This window comes from Eschrichtius robustus, chromosome 19 (genome assembly GCF_028021215.1).
Source record: "Eschrichtius robustus isolate mEscRob2 chromosome 19, mEscRob2.pri, whole genome shotgun sequence".
In the NCBI taxonomy this organism is placed as follows: Eukaryota; Metazoa; Chordata; class Mammalia; order Artiodactyla; family Eschrichtiidae; genus Eschrichtius; species Eschrichtius robustus.
Genome location: NC_090842.1, coordinates 58,975,416 through 58,996,004, shown reverse-complemented (window position 1 = coordinate 58,996,004; position 20,589 = coordinate 58,975,416). Strand labels below are relative to the sequence as shown.

Below are 20,589 nucleotides of genomic sequence, written 5' to 3'. Positions count from 1 at the left end.
TATTTTTGGCTGCATTGGGTCTTCGTTGCTGCATGCAGGCTTTCTTTAGTTGCAGTGAACAAGGGCTACTCTTCGTTGCGGTGTGCAGGCTTCTCATTGCAGTGGCTTCTCTTGTTGCGAAGCACGGGCTCTAGGCACATGGACTTCAGCAGTTGGGGCGCATGGGCTCAGTAGTTGTGGTGCACGGGCTTAGTTGCTCTGCGGCATGTGGGATCTTCCTGGACCAGGGATCGAACCCATGTCCCCTGCATTGGCAGGCAGATTCTTAACCACTGCACCACCAGGGAAGTCCAGCAGTCACCATCTTAATCAAATGATCAAACATAGCACTGGTGATAGTGGGAAAAATGGATATTAATTGCTTATGATGTCTTTCAATAAAAAGTACATGTCACCTCCTATGAATTGTTCTGGTGGAAAATATTTAATCCTCTAGCTCTAACTTGATTTTATGAGAGATATGAAGGATAGAGGTACAAATTAAATTTCACTATGAGAGAACAAACAAAATCTAGAATGTATGGCATTCTATAAAATAGCTTTCCTGAAATCTTCAAAAAGTCTGTTCAAGACTAAAATCTAGAGACATGACAACCAAATGCCATGTGTGAATATATATTCAGAAAGCAAAAATGGCCAAATGTTTAGAATTTTTGATTCTATGTAGAGAGTAGATGGATGTTCATTATACTGTTCTTTAAATTTTTCTGAATGTCTAAAAAATGATCATAATAAAGTTTTGGTAAAGAATTCCAAAATGGACAGTTTTCTTTTTGTTCTCTTTAATTTCTAATTTACCTCAAAAAGTGAGTGGAGAACTTTAATTATTACTTGTCTGTTGGGATTCATTACAGCAAATTGCTTCACATCTCTCTCTGATTCTTCTCCAGGTATAATCCCAACATCTTAACACTTACTAAATCCAAAATGTTTCTTTTTAGTCTTAATTTTTGATGCAGCTTAAGGGATAAATTATGAATAAAAATCCTCTCAAATTCTTTACATTTTACTAGATCTTTTATCCAGAATGAACCACCTGAAATTCAAATGGATGAGTGGTTATGGGAAGCTTTTCTAAATTCATTATACGAAATGGGCATTCCTCTCCTAAGACTTCGCCAGTAGTAATATTTATGATGATGACAATAAGAACAATAGTATGTATTGAGCACAGGCTACATACTACTCTTCCAAGGATTTGACCCATACTACATCCATCCAATCTCTACAACAGCACTATTACAGAGCTACCATCACCAGCATTTTAAACATGATGCCCAGAGGGGATAAGCAGTTTGCCCAACATCCCACAATAAGGAGGTAGAATGGTGATAAAAATAAGTATGGTTTCTGCCATGGATAAGGTGTTTCCTACATTTGTGATATTAACAGGGTTATTCTCTAGGTAGAGTTTGCTGAAGTTTAACAAAGACTGAATAGTGTTGGAAAGCTTCTATTCACTCCCTAAATCAACATATCTGGTATAAATTCTCTATGCTCTTATGGGCAGAAGGAAATTGTGATTCCCACATTAGCCAAATCTTCCTATGGAATGAATATTCTGCTACTTTAATTAGGGAGGTAACAAGGGAGGGATTTCTTCTTCTAATTAAGTCACATTGTGACTTGTCTCATGTTTTAAAAAGTGTGAATGCTGTCTCTCAAATTATCTAGGATAGGACAAACTTTTTGTTTTTAATTTCCAATCATTCATCGACTGATACTTTTGTAAAATATAATGATGTTATGGCAAAATCAAATTGCTATCAAAGTTTCCAGACACTCTCACTTTCTGCATTTATCTCATGATTGACAGGTAACAATTCTGTGAACTGGCAAAAAGTCTCTGGCCAATAGTTTGAGTAGCACTTGTCTAAAAGCCTTCCTACAATTCTAATTCAAAGGATTTCTCATTTGGATGAATTCCCTGATGTACTCTAAGATGTTTACCATGTCTACAAGTCTTCCCACATTCCTTAAATTCACAGGATTTCACAGCAGTATGAATTCTCTGATATGCAGGGCAAGAACCAAATTAAATTTACATCCTTCCCTTAAAGAGTAATGAGCATTTTTCCAATGTTTATGAGACTTTGTACCATGAATTAAATAAAGATCTTTACACATTCCCTACATTTAAATGGCTTCACATCTGTATAGATGTTCAATAAGATCATACAGAAGTCTAAAGGCCTTTTCATATTCCTCATTTTCAAAACATTTCTCACTAGTATGAATTTTCTGGTATCAAGTGAATTGTCCATACACAGGTAAGGCTTTTGCACATTCCCTACATTCATAAGGTTTCTCAAGAGTAAGACTTCTCCTCATGTTAAGTAAGTTGTCTGTACACACACAAAAATATGTTCTTTCACATCTCTTCAATCATAAAGTTTCACCAGCATCAACTGTCTTATTTGAGTAAGCTGTCCATATAAAGGCTTCCCCACATTCTTTATATTTGTAGGGTTTATCACTATTATTAGTTCTTTCATGTTGAACATGGCTTGAGCCACAAGTAAATGTCTTTCCAAATTCCTTACATTGATAAGGTTTCTTGCCAGTATGAAATCTCTGATGAACACGAAGTTGATAGCCACTACCAAAGGCCTTCCCACAGTCTTTACATTCATAGGATTTCTCACCAGTATGAACTCTCTCATGTTTAACAAGGCTTGAACCCCAACTAAAGGCCTTCCCACATTCCTTACATTTAAAAGGTTTCTCACCAGTATGGATTTTCTGATGTTGAGTAAGGTGATAGCCACGACTAAAGGCCTTTCCACATTCTTTACATTCATAGGGTTTCTCACCAGTATGGATTCTCTCATGTTGAACCAGACTTGAGCCACAATTAAAAGTCTTCCCACATTCCTTACATTCATAGGGTTTCTTGCCAGTATGAAATATCTGATGTCGAGTAAGTTGATAGCCACTACCAAAGGCTTTTCCACATTCTTTACATTCATAGGATTTCTCACCAGTATGGATTCTCTCATGTTTAACAAGGCTTGAACCCCAACTAAACGCCTTCCCACATTCTTTACATTCAAAGGGTTTCTCACCAGTATGGATTTTCTGATGTTGAGTAAGGTGATAGCCTCGACTAAAGGCCTTTCCACATTCTTTACATTCATAGGGTTTCTCACCAGTATGGATTCTCTCATGTTGAACCAGACTTGAGCCACAATTAAAAGTCTTCCCACATTCCTTACATTCATAGGGTTTCTTGCCAGTATGAAATAACTGATGTCGAGTAAGTTGATAGCCCCAACAAAAAGCCTTTCCACATATTTTACATACATAAGGTTTCTTACCAGTGTGGATTTTATGATGCTGAGTAAGTTGATAGCCACGACTGAAGGCCTTCCCACATTCTTTACATTTATAAGGTTTCTCACCTGTATGAATTATCTCATGTTTAGCAAGGCTTGAGCCCCAAAAAAAGGCCTTTCCACATTCTTTACATTCATAAGATTTCACACCAATATGAATTTTCTGATGTTGAGTAAGGTGATAGCCACGACTGAAGGCCTTCCCACATTCTTTACATTCATAGGGCTTCTCGCCAGTATGAATTCTCTCATGTTTAACAAGGCTTGATCCCCAGCTAAAGGTCTTCCCACATTCCTTACATTCATAAGGTTTCTCACCAGTATGAAATCTCTGATGCACAGTGAGTTGATAGGCACTTAAAAAGTCTTTCCCACATTCTTTACATTCAAAATGTTTCTCAGCCATATGAATTCTCTCATGTTGAACAAGTTTTGAGCCATGACTACAAGCCTTCCCACATTCCTTACAAACGTAGGGTTTCTCTTGATTATGAATTTTTTGATGTGCAGTAAGAGATTTATGTTTTCTGTAAGTGGGCACTTTTTCATAGCTGATTATCATTTGACTGAAGTATCCCTCTTGATGTCCCTGGAGGCCCTCAAATCTTCTCTTACACTTCCAATTATTTTTGAAAAGGAATGCCTCAAAGCCAAGGGTTTTACTTCTTTCCTTTATCTCCTGTTGGGGAAAATTTATTTCAAAAATGTCCTTTTTTGCAAATGTATTTTTGGTCTCATATGTTGACTCCAAATCTGAAAGAAAACAAGAAAACCACACATTTTATTGCCTTTACCAGAAAAAAAGCTCTTTATGGTAGAAATAAAGACAAATTGAAAAGAATACCCATAAGTGAACTCAATCAGGAGACTTACTGAATTCCTAAGCACAAGCCTCTCCCCTGTCCAACAACAAACTCAGCTTTGATTTTTCAGTTCTTGTGATATTAATGTTCTGATACGACAGTTTTTTTCTGGAGGATTCCACAAAGATCACTTTAACAAGTCCCTCATCTTCCTGTGTAAATGGTCTCTTAAACCAAATGTGCCCTTCCACTAGTCAGGTCACTGGGCAAAGGATATTAGGATCTGAGTTCAGGGCTGTTAAGGTGACTGGAATTTGTGGTTCAAGATTTATCAGAGAAAGAAGTCATGCAAAGAAGTTCCGGGAATCTCTACAGGGATTCTCCCTTGGATCTGTAACCAAATGTCGTTATGCATCCACAAGGTGCCTCTCCACAATGTGACTGGGGTACTCTCAGAGATTCTAGAGGTTGTACACTGGAGTGCCAACCCAACCTGAATGGAAAGACCTCAGTGAACACCCCCAAGCATTTATTTGAGGCCTCTCAAAGGACATATATTGAAAGTAAAAACCACACCCTGGAGCAGTAGTTCTCAAAATTTCTGGTCTCAGTATCTCTTATACTCTTAAATATTGGTAAATCCCTTGCTTGCACATGCATAAGTATATTTGAAATACAAAATACACAAATCTAGTACTTTTGCCTATTGGTGATTGTATAATATTTTGGTTGAGCTATTAAATGGTGGATGAGTACCGTGGATGTGATTGTGGGAAGTAATTTTAATCATGAATAAAACTGCACAGGACTAAACTGCACTAACTATTGCTATTTTATTGAACAATGTCTTATTGCTTTGTATACATTTACATTTGGGTGTAAAGACTGTGTGTATATCCAAAAGGAAGCCACAGTATTTAAATTGACTAACCTAATATTACAACTACTTTGAGATGACCAAATGTCAACTAAAAGGAGTACAGTTTTGTACAACTTAGCATCAACAAATAGTTCAATAAATTTGAATTGGGCTTGTATTATAATTACTTGGACTTGAATGTTTCTGTGTAATGCTTAACAGTGTCAGTAAATGAGTACAGGTTTAACGTCTTTTTAGATGTTTAAAAAAAAAAAAGCACTGAGGACCCAAAAGAGGTTTTGTTTATGTGGGTTATATCTTTTGACATTTACCATATCAGAAATTAAAATAGAAATTTAAAGATTTATTAATTCATTTTAAAGTGACAATAAATCATTAAATGTTAACAAACAACATTAAATAATTAAACTTTCCCAAACAAAAAAATTAATGAGTTATTGTTTTAATCTTCTGCAAATCTCTTTAATATCTGGTTTAACAGAAGACAACTGGATTCTCACATCTGCTTTTGCATTCAATCTGTAGCAATGCTATTTTGGTTGAAGGATATGAAGAAAATCCAGCCTCCCACAGATGTGTAATTGTAAAATAGCAGAATAGTCTATGAACCTGCTCAGGTAATTGTGGGTGTTATTCTTTGATACTACAGTAAAAATTGAGACGTGGTGGTTTCTTTTTTTTTTTTAATTAATTAATTTATTTATTATTTTTGGGGGGGCTGTGTTGGGTCTTCGTTTCTGTGCGAGGGCTTCCTCCAGCTGCGGCAAGCGGGGGGGGCCACTCTTCATCGCGGTGTGCGGGCCTCTCACTATCGCGGCCTCTCTTGTTGCGGAGCACAGGCTCCAAACGCGCAGGCTCAGCAATTGTGGCCCACGGGCCCAGTTGCTCCGCGGCATGTGGGATCTTCCCAGACCAGGGCTCGAACCCGTGTGCCCTGCATTGGCAGGCAGACTCCCAACCACTGCGCCACCAGGGAAGCCCGAGACGTGGTGGTTTCTTAAAGATTAGTTCCAATGTGGAATATGCAACCATACTGGTGAACTTTTCATACTATGTTACATTAAAATCCATTGCACTTTGGATGATTTTTTATCCATGCATAATTTTGTACTATGTACTGGTTATCTGAAAAACAGTAGTTCACTGAGTTATGCAGATCTTTGAAATGTTGACATATTTCATTACACGATATCAAAAAATCACATTAATAATATCACCTCACCAGAAATTTTTTTATTTATTGGGAAGCTGTAAAGCTCAAAATAATAGATATAAGCTTCACACAATTCTAATTTTTACTTAAAAGTTTGAGTTTTATCATTGGCAACAAATACTTTTAGTTGTTCTTAAAGGGACAGGCTCATTTACAAGAAAATGTTTTCCAAATACCCAAGCCTAAAGAACCATAGTTTGTCTCATTCTTCCAAGGGAAAAAAAAAACACAAACAAAACCAAAACTGTGTTCCATGAAAAAAGCAGCTAGTTTAACTCACAATTCAAACATCGGCACAGGTGGTTTCCCTCAAGGCAACCACTGCACCTTAGTATACAGCAAAAGAGCTTAATGGAGACTTCCCATTTCATCACACAGAATATTCTAAAAATGCATCCTCAAGGGTCAAGATTTAATAAAATGAAGCCCCAGAGCAGGGTACTAAAGGTCAACCAGCATGAGGAGGGTTTCAGTATAAAAGGGTTGTCCTATGTCAGAAGTCAGAATGCAAGCAGGGTAAGGACAAGTGTCTGTGTGTGAGCGACCTGGCATGGGTTGTCACAGCCCAAGTGGGATGGGACAGGCAATCACATGATCAAGGTGGTGGTGGTGGTGGTGGTGGTGATAATAGAAGACTGGTTACACATAGAGAGTTTGATCAAATAAGTACAGTTGTCTCCCAGGATCCTTGGGGGATTGGTTCCAGAACCCACCTCGGATACCTAAGGATGCTAAGTCCCTCCTTTTCCACAGATGCAGAACGCATGGAAATGAAGGGTCAGCTGTATATTTATTGAAAAATAATCTGCATATAAGTGGACCTGAATAGTTCAAACCCATGTTGTTCAAGGGTTGACAATAAATACATTAAGGATAATGGAACCCATGTTTTTCACTGTCAGAAAAGGGAGTTAGAAATATGGAAAGGGAATAAGCTGAAATGAAACCTGTAGTGTTGAAATGGAATTGGAGATATCTGTATGAACTCATGGTTTCAATCTATAGATGTAAATGTGTGTGCATGTATACGTATTTATGCATATAAACATATTCCCTACTCTGTCCACTGAGAGGGCCAAGGGACAGCCATCCCCCAGCAGCAGTGAGCAAATCTAGTACCCAGATTTTGGCTTCTAAATAGCATTCTCAACTAAAAGGAACCAGGGCACCTTGAAGAAATGGCTGACTTTAGGGCTGGAGCAGGGAAAGTGCAAGATGAGCCTGGAACATGGTGTTGGGCAGAAAATAAGGAGGTGCTCTAAGTGTGATGGAGACCTGCCAAAGGACACAGAAACCACTGTTGAGAGAATTCCCACTGGTCAAATCCAGGACCAGCTTCAAAATAAATAATGGGAAGAACAGATTACAACCCACGGACTAGAAATCCAACATATGAATAAGTTGAAAGTTTGAAGAGGAATACAATACTTAATAGCCTCAAAGTTCCTCCTCACAAAAGGCTCATTAAAGGAAAAAAGATTAACTTTACAGGGAGGAGGCCAGTGGACACTACCATAATCACCTGCTCAAAGTAAGCATCATCAGTAATGGCAAATCATTTGCTCCACCTGACAGAATGCAAGGAGAACACACCGTCAGTTCTGCGATACTCCTGCCAAAGATGCATAATCCAAATCTAATCATGAGGAAAGAGCAGACAAACCCAAACTGAAGAACGCTGTACAAAATAACAGGGCTGGAATCTTCAGAAGTAACAAGAAATGGGTATTTTGATAGGGAATGCACTAAATCTGTAGATTGCTTTGGGTAGTATGGTCATGTTAATGATATTAATTCTTGTAATCCAAGAACATGGGATATCTTTCCATTTCTTTGAATCATTTTTAATTTCCTTTATCAATGTTTTATAGTTTTCAGCATATAGGTCTTTCACCTCCTTGGTTAAGTTTATTCCTAGGTGCTTTTTTTTGGACATGATTTTAAATGGATTTTTTTTTTTTTTTTTTTTTACTTTCTGGTATTTCACTGTTAGTGTAAAGAAATGCAACAGATTTCTGTATACTAATCTTGCATCCTGCTACCTTGCTGAATTTATTTTTTAGTTCTGATAGTTTTTGTGTGAAGTCTTTATGGTTCTTTACATGGAGCATCATGTCATTTGCAAACAGTGACAATTTTACCTCTTCCCTTCCAATTTGGATACCTTTTATTTCTTTTTCTTGTCTGAATTCTGTGGCTAGGACTTCCAATACTTTGTTGAATAGAAGTGGTGGGAGTGGGCACCCTTGTCTTGTTCCTGAAGTTAGTGAGAAGGCTTTCAGCTTTTCACCACTGAATACTATTGATATGTTGGCTGTGGGTTTGTTGTAAATGGCTTTTATTATGTTGAGATATGTTCCCTCTATAGCCACTTTAGTGAGAGTTTTTATCACGAATGGATGTTGAATTTTATCAAATGCTTTTTCTGTGTCTATTCAGATAATCATGTGGTTTTTCTCTTTTCTTTTGTTAATGTGGTGTATGTATCACAGTGACTGATTTGCATGTGTTGAACCAGCCTTGTGACCCTGGAACGAATCCAACTGATCATTTTTATGTATTGTTAGATTCAGTTTGCTAATATTTCGTTGAGAATTTTTGCATCTATATTCAGCAGTGATATTGGCCTGTAATCTTCTTTGTTTGTAGTGTCTTTGTCTGGTTTTGGTATCAGGGTGATGATGGCGTTATAGAATGAATTTGGAAGCATTCCCTCTTCAATCTTTTGGAGCAGTTTGAGAAGGATAGGTAGAAGTTCTTCTTTGTATGTTTGGTATAATCCCCCAGAGAAGCCATCCAGTCCTGGACTTTTTGCTTGCATGGAGTTTTTTTAAATTACAGATCCTATTTCATTTCTAGTGATCAGTCTCGGCAAATTATCTGTTTCTTCTTGATTCAGTTTTGGCAGGCTGTATGTTTCTAGAAACTTGTCCATTTCTTCTAGGTTGTCCAATTTGTTGGCATGTAACTGTTCATAGTATTCTCTTATGGTTTTTTGTATTTTCATGGTATTGGTTGTTATTTCTCCTCTTTCATTTCTTATTTCGTTTATTTGGGTTCTATCTCTTTTCTTCTTGGTGAGCCTGGCTAGAGGTTTGTCGATTTTGTTTATCTTTTCAAAAAACCAGCTCCTGGTTTTGACCTTTTCTATTGTTGTTTTGATCTCTTTTTTATTTATTTCTTCTCTGATCTTTATTATGTCCTTCCTTCTGCTGACTTTGGGTTTTGTTTGTTCTTCTTTTTCTAATTCTTTTAGGTGGTGGGTTAGGTTGTTTATTTGAAATTTTTCTTATATTTTGAGGAAGGCCTTTATCACTGTGAACTTCTTAGAACTGCTTTGGTGCATCCCATGGATTTGTAAGGTTGTGTTTTCATTGTTGTTTGTCTCATTTTTCACAGAACTAGAACAAATAATCCTAAAATTTATACAGAACCACAAAAGACACAGAATTGAAAAAGTAATCCTGAGAGGAAAAAAAGCTGGAGGCATAACTCTTCCAGACTTCAGACAATATTACAAAGCTACAATAATCAAAACAGCACGGTATTAGCACAAAAACAGACATATTGATCAATGCAACAGAATAGAGAGCCCTGAAATAAACCCATACATCTACGGTCAATTAATCTACGACAAAGGAGGCAAGACATACAATGAAAAAAAGACAGTCTCTTCAACAAGTGGTGTTGGGAAAGCAGAACAGCTACATGTAAATCAATGAAATCAGAACACTCCCTCACACCATATACAAAATGGTTTAAAGACGTAAATATTAAGACATGACACCATAAAACTCCTAGAAGAGAAACAGGCAAAACATTCTTGGACATAAATCGTGGAAGTATTTTCTTAGACCAGTCTCCCAAGGCAAGAGAAATAAAAGCAAAAATAAACAACTGGGACCTAATCAAACTTAAAAGCTTTTGCATAACAAAAGAAATCATCAACAAAATGAAAAGACAACATACAGAGTGGGAGAAAATATTTGCAAATGATGCGACCAACAGGGGTTAATTTCCAAAATACACAAACAGCTCATACAAATCAGTATCAAAAAAACAAACAACCCAATCAAAAAATAGGCAGAAGACCTAAATAGACATTTTTCCAAAGAAGACATACAGATGGCCAACAGGCACATGAAAGGATGCTCAACATCGGTAAGTACTAGAGAAATGCAAATCAAAACTGCAATGAGGTATCACCTCACACCGGTCAGAATGGCCACCATCAAAAAGTCTACAAATAATAAATGCTGGAGAGGGTGTGGCGAAAAGGGAACCCTCATACAGTGTTGGTAGGAATATAAATTGGTGCACTCACTATGGAAAACAGTATGGAGGTTTCTTAAAAAACTAAAAATAGAGCTACCATATGATCCAGTAATCCCATTCCTGGGCATATATTCCAAAAAGATGAAAACTCCAATTCAGAAAGATACGTGCACCCCAGTGTTTATAGTGGCACTATTTACAATAGCCAAGGCATGGAAACAACCCAAGTGCCCATCAATAGACAATTCGTTTTAAAAGATGTGGTGTATATACACAATGGAATATTACTCAGCCATAAAAAAGAATGAAATATTGCCATTTGCAGCAACATGGATGGACCTAGAGAATATCATACTAAGTGAAGTAAGTCAGAGGAAGACAAATATTATATGTTATCACTTATACGTGGAATCTAAGAAATAGTGCAAATGCATCTATATACAAAACAGAAGCAGACTCACAGACATAGAAAACAAACTTATGGTTACCAAAGGGGAAAGTGAGGGGGGGGGGTGGATAAATTAGGAGTATCGGATTAACAGATACAAACTACTATACACAGAATAAACAACAAGGATTTACTGTACAGCATAAGGAACTATATTCAGTATCTTGTAATAACCTATAATGGAATATAATCTAAAAATATATATATTCTTAAGACAAAAACCCCAAAACTGTATACTATCTAGCCCTTGCCTATCTCTGTGGCCCAAATTCTTAGCACATGCTCCTTTACTAACTCTACCCTGGCCTTCTTAGAGTTCTTCCAATAAAGTTCCTTACCAACCTTAGGGCCTTTGCCGTTCACTGTGATTGATATATTCCTCCCCCAGGTATTCATATAACTTGATCCCAGGTTTCATGTCTCTATTCAAGAAAGCTTTCCCTGACCATCTTATCTGAATTGGCCCTATCAATTCTCATCATTTTCTATTCTCTTATGCTGTTTGCCTCTCCTGAACAACATGTTTCATTACATGATACTATTTATCTACCTGTGTACTTATTTTATGTTTCTCCTCAACTACATAAAGTGCATGAGAATGAGCAAGTTATCAATCTTGTTCCTGATTGTATTAATAGTGCCCAGTACAATGCCTGGCTAGGAGTAGGCACTCCAAACGTTTGAAGAATTTATGAATGAGTATGTATATTCATTCACATACACACACAAATGCAAAAGAGTTGGAAAGCAGCTGCATCCAACATGTAAGTAAAATGGTTCCATTGGGAACAAAAAAGAACACTTTCCTCACTGAAATGGGAGGGAATTATAAGAAGAAAAACAAGGAGCCTGGGAAATGAGATGAAGATGAAGTTCCTTTTGTAGCTCAAACTGAGATCTCTATCTCCTCCCAGGTGTTGGGCCTTCATTCCACAGGCCTTGGTCCTTCATAAGGAGTTTCCAAACACCATCCCAGCTGTTCCCCCTTCTCCTCCTCTGTGACCTGTGAGGTTGTTCCTGCACTGATGGTTCCCTCCTGCCTTTGCCTTCCTGGGATCCGACTTCTTGTACCCTACCCACCCCTCAACTACCCAGGGCTCTTTTCCTTGCTCCAATAATGTCATCATATCTGGCTTAGAAATGGAGTGTCTGTTTGCAAGAAAAGAAATGCCAAATGGTGTAAGGGTTTTGTTGTGTGTTTTTTTTAATTATAAGGGCAAAACATTTGGTTAAATTTGCAATAAAGTAAAGGTGAAAATAATATTGATGAAGACTTCAGAGAAGAGAAGGATGGTGGGAATGAAGAACATGAGATCATATAAGTAGGAAAATAATCTTGTTTTAGACTCATTCAGGTTCTATCTCTTCAGAGCAAACAGAACACAGTGGTTAAGAACACAGATTCTGGAGCCAGACTTCCTAGGTTCAATTGTTGCCACTGCATCCCCACCAGCTGTGTGACCTTGGGAGGGCACTTAAACTGTATGTGCCTCAGTAATCTCATCTATAAAAAGGGTTAAAAATAGTACCTACCTCATGGGGATGTTGTGAAAGTTAAATAAGTTCATGTATTTGCTCTGCTTAGAACAGGGCCTGGTTTATAGTAAGCACAATGTTAACTATTACCATTATTATTGTTACTGTTGTTATTTTGCTTAAGTGGAAACAAGTTTTGTGAGACATTTCTAGGATTTAACTTAGTGTAGGATTTAACTTTGTAAAGTGCAAAGTTCACAGATTGTAACTTTCAACTTCAAATATGTTGGAAGTAAAGGAACGTATTCACTTAGTATGAATTTCTGTTCATTCAATCCACTGCTACATAAAGTGGACAGGCTCTTCTGAAAGCCAGAGTATGTCAGGATCCTGTTTCTAGCTGTACTCCCCATACATGGGTCAGAATACACAAAGGGCAGCGATTCTTTAGTATGCATAAAAATCACCTGGGGATCTTGTGTAAATGTAGATTCTGTTCTGCAGCTCTGGGGTAGGACTCGACGAGCTGCATTTCTAACAAGCCCCAGGGACTTCCCTGGTGGTGCAGTGGTTAAGAATCCACCTGCCGAATAAAGACGCAGACTTAGAGAACAGACTTGAGGACACGGGGCCGGGGAAGGGGGAGGGGGGTAGGGGGGTGGGGGCTGGGATGAAGTGAGAGAGTAGCACTGACATATACACACTACCAAATATAAAATGAATGGCTAGTGGGAAGCTGCTGAACAGCACAGGGAGATCAGCTCCATGCTTTGTGACGACCTAGAGGGGTGGGACAGGGAGGATGGGAGGGAGGCTCAAGAGGGAGGGGATATGTATACTTATAGCTGATTCACTTTGTTGTACAACAGAAACTAATGCAACATTGTAAAGCAATCATACTCCAATAAAGATATGAAAAAAAAAAAAAGAAACCGCCTGCCAGTGCAGGGGACACGGGTTCGATCTCTGGTCCAGGAAGATCCCACATGCTGCGGAGCAACTAAGCCCGTGCGCCACAACTACTGAGCCTGCGCTCTAGAGCCCGCAAGCCTCAACTACTGAGCCCGCATGCCACAACTACTGAAGCCCGCGCACCTAGAGCCCAGGCTCCGCAACAAGAGAAGCCACTGCAAGGAGAAGCCCGCGCACCGCAACGAAGAGTAGCCTCCTCTTGATGCAAGTAGAGAAAGCCCACACATAGCAACGAAGACCCAATGCAGCCAAAAATAAATTAATTAATTAATTAATTTTAAAAAAAAAAGTTCCTCTAACAAGCCCCGGAAGAAGCTGATGATAGGTATTTGTGTAATACTTAACAATAAAAAAATTAAAACCCCACATAAAGCAAATCATGGCTTCTAACCACTAAGAGAACATTCCACATTCTTCTCCAAAACCAACAATGCTGCCTGTCACCTGGGCCCTGCCTGTCTCCCTGACTCACTTCTTGGTATTCTCTCCTTCACTAACTCTGCTCTGGCCTTTCTATGGTTCCTAATACAAAAGAACCACACTTTGAGTAGCAAGGACACAGATCATCTATAGAAATGTTGAAGCTAAACACAGTATGAAATCTGGTTTCTTTGACAGTGGTTATGAAATAAACACTCCATAATGCAAATCCAGCTCCTTGGTCATTAAAGAAGAGAGGCCATTACAGGAAGGGCCAGAGGAAGGTTGAAGCTCACTGAGGGATGGGATGATCGAGGTGCTCAATGAACCCATTTCTAAGCCAACAAATACCAAAACATTCCTTTGAGAACACAGAGGAGAAATTCACCTGGTTTCTTCAAAGACAGCCCTGTAATTCCTAGTGCAGAAAGCTGACGTTCCAGAGAGGAGATTCTAAACTATTTCAGGCAGATGAACTTACCCAGTGAGACCAAGTTGCTATAGTTCTCCAACATCACATCCACGTACAAGTCCCTCTGAGCAGGGTCCAGGAATTCCCACTCCTCCTGAGAGAAGTCGACGGCCACATCCCTGAATGTCACCAAGCCCTAAAACCAAAAACCCACACATTACTTGTGAAATTAAAGAAATTTAGAAACTATTTCCAAGAGGAAAAAAGAGGAGTATGAAGCATAAACTATAAGAAGAGGAAAATATAACAATCAAGTCGGCTGGACGCCTATGAGACGTATGGGTAGGGAAAAGTAAAGAAATTAGTATGACTAAAGCAGAGTGTCTACATGTTCTAGAAAAAACCTATTACAGCAGAAAGAACTTCCTGGATACTGTGAGGTAACTCAGCTATCCAGACCTGTCTGATAATGCATAAAATGATGTTTCTCTCCTATTAAGTAAAAATAGCGTTGGGGGAAGGGGATGAGGGCGTTTACGGGTGTGTATACATACATACAACCTGCTAAGTGCCTGCTTCATAAATTCTTATTTATTTATTTATTTATTTATGGCTGCGTTGGGTCTTCGTTGCTGTGCGGGCTTTCTCTAGTAGTGGCAAGTGGGGGCTACTGTTCGTTGTGGTGCATGGGCTTCTCATTGCAGTGACTTCTCCTGTTGCGGAGCAAGGGCTCTAGGCGCGCGGGCTTCAGCACCTGTGGCTCGTGGGCTCTAGAGTGCAGGCTCAGTAGTTGTGGCACACGGGCTTAGTTGCTCCGCAGCATGCGGGATCTTCCTGGACCAGGGCCCGAACCCATGTCCCCTGCATGGCAGGCGGATTCTTAACCAGTGCGTCACCAGGGAAGTCTCATAAATTCTTTATAAATGTGAACTGCTACACCATCTCTTCCCTTTAAGAAATACCAAAAAAAATGAAAACATTTTTTCCAAATGTACTATATAATCTCTTATTTTAGAAAAATGATTTCAATTAAATTAAGGATTATCATTAAGCCTCAAGTGAACCATGCTGAGATTATATCATCAGCATATTTTCTTATAATGATGAATCGAATATGTATAATGTTTTTATTAGCTGCAATTCAGTTCATCATATGGATATATGAGATTAATAACTATTAAACATTTAGGTTGAACAAAACTTCCAAGATTTTCTTAATTCTAGGAGTCTATTATCAGCCAGTACTTAAGAATCTGGATCATCTTTTTACATAGTAACATCAACCACCTCTTGCTTAACACATTCCTTGTTCCTGAGTTGGAGGATATTGATAGAGGATATCAGACACAAAACAGATGTCACATCCTGGTCAATAACTAAACAGACTTTGACACCGGTGTTTACTGATAAGGGAGTCCCTGGAAAGAACCACTCACTCCCCGCTCTAATCCTAAAAGCTTGCAAAGCATGTGATCTCATACAAACTGAGGCTAAGACGAAGAAATCCCAAATTCCATCTTGTCTTTCTGGAAAACTCAGGTCTGTGAAGAAGTTCCATGTTTTCCTGTGTGGTCCAAAGGGACCCTCATCACTCACTCATCACATCGCAGACCTGTCTTGGGAATGAGAAATTCTGATAAGGGAAATGGGGCAGCCCTGGCCGAACAAAGATGGAAGTGGTAACAAAAGGCAAGACCCAAGACAGCCTGCCATGGATACGTCCCAGTTAAACACCAAAGCTCTTCCAGAGAATACACAGACTACTGAAACTGTTCTTGTGGGTGGCCATCCAGCTGGCTAAGGGCAGAATATCCTGACCGACTTCTTTGCTAGCTGTATCTTAGCCTGAAAAAGAAAAGCTATTGGGGGAACTTCAGCCATCTTTTTCTAGATAGGACATGAGCTAATCAGCATCTTAGCTTGAAAGAGGGAAACTGTTGCTTTCCAAATGTCTGCAGTCTTTCATTCTCTCCTCTTTCCTTCTTCTATGAATCCTCTTTGTGCCTTTGAAAGATGAACTCAATCTACTGTTGGTTTTCCTTCTATACAAATAAAAGCGAGCTGATTGTTCTCCGTATTTCTTTACATAATTCTTTGACAGACACTCAAATATTTGCCTTAAAGGACTCCATCCCTTCACTGCTCTTGATGGAAGACTGAACCGCAGGAGATGTTGAGTAATGTGCTCAATGAATATGATGGCACTGATTGGAAAAGGCACAGAGGGAGGACGCTGGGCTATTTGGCATCATCCTTTACTGGAACAGAAGGAACTGAGAAGCAGGTTCAGGGATGGGGTTCTGTTAAGTAGAAAGCTTTAGGGTTAATTCAGGAAAAGATTCACGTGACCTAAAAATCACAACACTTCAAGGAGCGAGAAATACCAACTTACATCAGTCATGGTTCTAGAATTGCAGGAACTAATTAATGCTCCATAGGGTTCCTCTACTGGTGAAGCACAGAGTCCAGAAAAGCCAGAGCTGCAGAAGGAAAAAGCAGCTTTAGATCAGGTGTGCTTAAGTGATCCTGTCCTGCCTTAAGCAACTGAATAAAAATACATGAAAATATTAGGGATGATTAACTCTACAGGATATAATTTTAACTTCCTTCTCTATACATTCCCTGGATTGCTGAATTTTTTGCAACAAACCTGCATTAACTCCATAATCAGAAAAATAAAGATATTTCCAAATGTAAAAAACTGAGTGACAGGGAATTCAGTCATTAGGAAAACTGAACAAACAGGCCCAACACTGAAAATCGGTGGGTCTGAAACAAATGACACCTACCAGCTCTTCAACATCTTGTAGCTGTAGCTCCTCACTACAGCGAGACACTTGCACTGTCAAGATCCTCCTGTGAATGAACATGAATTATTTAAGTCCCCTTCAAAGTCACAGCAAGGAAATATATGCATATAAACAGAACAATATTTGGTACAGAGTAGATACTTAACAAGTGTGGCTACACCTCTCTAATTCTTCACTGAATGGTCAATTTAAAACATTTGGATACAATCTTTGAAAAATGTCTTTCAAAACTCTCTCTTATTGGATGGGATCCATATATAACTCATAATATTCTTAAGTACTTTTGTTCATAACTATAACTATTGCTTGATATTTTATCATTTACATTTTCCCTTCTTTTGATTCTTTATAAACATAATGTTTATTAGGTGCATATTATTCCATCAAATGGTATACTGCATTTACTTAACTGTTTCCATTTCATTGGATGCTACATTGGTAAAAGCTCCTTCCAAGCTGTTATAATTTTATTCCAGACAAATGGAGTTAGATCTTTTTGGGGTCACGCATACTCAGTAATCTCATGAAATTAGAGACACTCTGCCCACTTAGAAAATTAATTTACAAATATTTACAAAAATTCTGTCTCTATTTCAAGGGATCTGTGATCACCTGGTTGCTTATAAATGGAATAAGAAGACCTTAGGTTAAGATTTCCTGTTCGAGACCATTTGAGCCCCTGGTAACTTTTTCAAACTCGCAAGCACCCACCACAATCATTTTATTTCTCTTCATATTTTGATCTATAAAAAGTTGATGTGGAATGATCCAGAATCACCACATAACAGCAAATCTTAATATTTACTAAGCCTGTATCATGGGGCAGGCACTGTTCTATGGAGCTTTACACATATGAACTCAACTTACATCATTATAACTCCATTAGGTAGGTATTACTTTGTTCCAATTTTGTAGACATGGCACAGAGAGCCTGAGTCGTTCATCTACACTCACATAGCAAGTAACAGGTAGAGCTGGATCCAGATGCTCTAGATCCAGAGCCTTACTCTTAACCACAGCACAGTACTACCTCTCACAACCCGCACAGAATTGGACCTGAAATAACTCATGTTTAGCAACGCTGCAGATTTCTACCTAAATATTATCTGAAAGTCTCTGCCCTTGTGGGTACAAACTGCAAACCACTACTGTAATAGGGAAGAACCTTTATGTTCTATTACAAGTTAATCACTAAAGGGATGTTGCCTATAAGCTTAAATTATACATAATGGCCCATCTCTGGGAACCCTGCCTAAACCCCCCAGGTAATGAGCATTAAGCTAAAATATCTTTGTTTAGCTCACAGGAAACATCCTGACCAGATCCACCTATGAATGCCTACAGGGAGGAAAAAATTAACACATCCCCTCCAGAGGCTGACAGGAACCAGGAAATGTCTGGCTTCACTCCCTCCCCTTTCAGTATAAAAGACGCCTGAATTCTAATTCAGGCCAGATGCTTCTTTGGGACATGAGCCCACCGTCTTCTCCGTCTGCTGGCTTTCTGAATAAAGTCGCTATTCCTTGCCCCAACAACTCGTCTCTCGATTTATCGGCCTGTCCTGGGGCAAGCAGTTTGAGCTTGGACTCGGCAACACCATGCTCAAAGCTCAATCACATTCCCACCCCTGAAAGCCTCACAACATTGTAATTTACTACCTGAAATAACCAATCCCCTCCTACCTTGCCTTGCTTTGAAAACCATGACTGTGGAGCAGATAAAAACTAATTTGTATTCGATACCACCTAAATGCTAATCTCCTCAAGTAATCATAGTCTAAAATAAAGCCCTAACATCCCACCTCCAGCCCACCTCCTGGAGGAGGTGTGCTTCTATACCATCAGAACGCTTAGGGACTTCCCTGGCGGTCCAGTGTTAAGACTCCGCCCTTCCACCGCACGGGGGAGGGGCGGGTTCCACCCCTGGTCGGCAAACTAGTATCCTGCGTGCCACGCGGTAGGGCCCCCAAAAAAAAAAATTGCTTAGAAAGGGAAAATGTACTGGAGGATTTGAACAATTTGCCATATGAACAGATGGCTACCGACTGAGGAAAAGGACAATAGGGGGCCTCTGGGAAGAGGCAGGCACCAGCATGATGGGTCATTTACCAGAAGGAAGACCCAAGATAGACACTACTAGTCAAGTGTCTTGACAAACAGTCAAGATATTTCTGGTCAAGGAAAGCAAATAGCGTCATGATCTAAAAACAAAAGTAACTATGAATAAAAAAGAAACACAAATTCACCTGAACCTTGATTTCTAAATATGCAGCAATTCTGTCCTTCTCAGGGTCCTTCTTAGAAACCCAGCAGCAACTAGGGTTGGGGGGGGGGGGTGGGCATTAGGGGCAGCACGAGGGGGTGGGGAGAAATCACGAGACACCAGTATCTCTTGGAACACAGACAAACCTAACTAAAAACAAAACAAAACAAAACACCCTCCAGGGCCACATCTGCCTTCATCCACACATACACAAACGGAATTCAAAGGGAAACTGGAGTTGAGTTGACAGCAATTCTTGGGGACAGAGATCTGTTTGTAGTGGAGCTGAAACAGGTGGCTGGTCCCCCAAGGAGGTGACTTTTCTAGGAATCCTACCTGTGGGACCTCCCCAATCGTGTCTTTCCAGGAGCCTGTCACGAGGACACGTCCAGATGTCAAATTTTCATCCCAAGACTAGATCTGTACCTTCTTACTGGAAACGTACATTCTAGGGCTTCGTCCTGGAATTCTTTTCTAGCGGTCACTTAACTCTGGCAGCCCCTAAGAGAGTCTAGAAGAAAACTAGAGCATCCCGCCCAAGCAAACCACACCTACAAACAAGGCCACGCACTTCATGACCCCGTCACACATTCCCAATCGCACACACCGTTAGGGAGACACACCCCGGCCCTGTCACGCCGTCTGTCACACACCATCCTTCTCAGCCTCTCGTTCACACACAGGCTTGAGGCTCCGGACGACTCGCCCTGTCCGCTGCCCAGGCCTTCTCACCTCGAGCGCCTCCCAGCGTCACCCCCACACACACGCACTGCTGGTTCCGACAAGGCTCCGGCGAAGTCCGCTGAGCCCTCCCACCCTCACCCGGCGCCGACCACTTCCTCGGACGCGACCAACTCACCGCGAAGAGTCCAAAAATCTCGAAGACACTGGAAAGGGACCCAGAAACGGAGGTTAGTTTGGGCCCAGAGGCTCATGGGAAATAAGAGCCGGAACATCCTCTGAGGCTCGGAGCCCGGCGTTTCCAGGCGCTCTCCGCAGGCAATCTCGCCCTGCCCCGAGAGGTCCTGTGCCCTGAGACTTCTGGGAAATGTAGTTCGCGGCAGGCGAATCCCCAGAAGCTGGGAACCTGGACCTTCAGAATGCTCCCAGCATGCAACTCGGCTCCGCCTATCAGAGGCGCCTTTTCCAAAACCCACCCGAATCTCTGGTCTTAGCTGGAAGGAGTAGTTCGAGTCTTGGTCGAGCCTAGTGACTCAGTAGTCTTTAGCATGGCTGTGGGCGAATTAAGAAGTTCTCAGCGAAGGCTGAGGAACGCATTCTGG

At 40.0% G+C, this 20,589-nt stretch overlaps 1 protein-coding gene across 1 annotated transcript; it reads right to left on the bottom strand.

Annotated features, from left to right (window-relative positions):
• Positions 1 to 748: 748 nt before the first annotated feature.
• On the bottom strand, positions 749 to 20,260 carry ZNF283 (zinc finger protein 283). The gene is made up of 5 exons (XM_068528114.1): positions 20,166 to 20,260; positions 17,024 to 17,090; positions 16,627 to 16,714; positions 14,304 to 14,430; positions 749 to 4,088 (listed from the first exon to the last, which is right to left on the bottom strand). The coding sequence occupies exons 2-5, from the start codon at positions 17,035 to 17,037 to the stop codon at positions 2,386 to 2,388; spliced, it is 1,932 nt and encodes a 643-aa protein (XP_068384215.1). The 5' UTR covers positions 17,038 to 17,090; positions 20,166 to 20,260; the 3' UTR covers positions 749 to 2,385.
• Positions 20,261 to 20,589: the final 329 nt, after the last annotated feature.

Excerpts from the sequence above, each read along its gene's own strand:
- ZNF283 (XM_068528114.1), bottom strand. Across the intron at positions 14,431-16,626 it reads ATTCTAGAACCATGACTGAT|GGCTTGGTGACATTCAGGGA; the intron begins GTAAGTTGGTAT and ends TTTTGGTTTTAG. Across the intron at positions 4,089-14,303 it reads TAGCAACTTGGTCTCACTGG|ATTTGGAGTCAACATATGAG; the intron begins GTAAGTTCATCT and ends GTTTTCTTTCAG.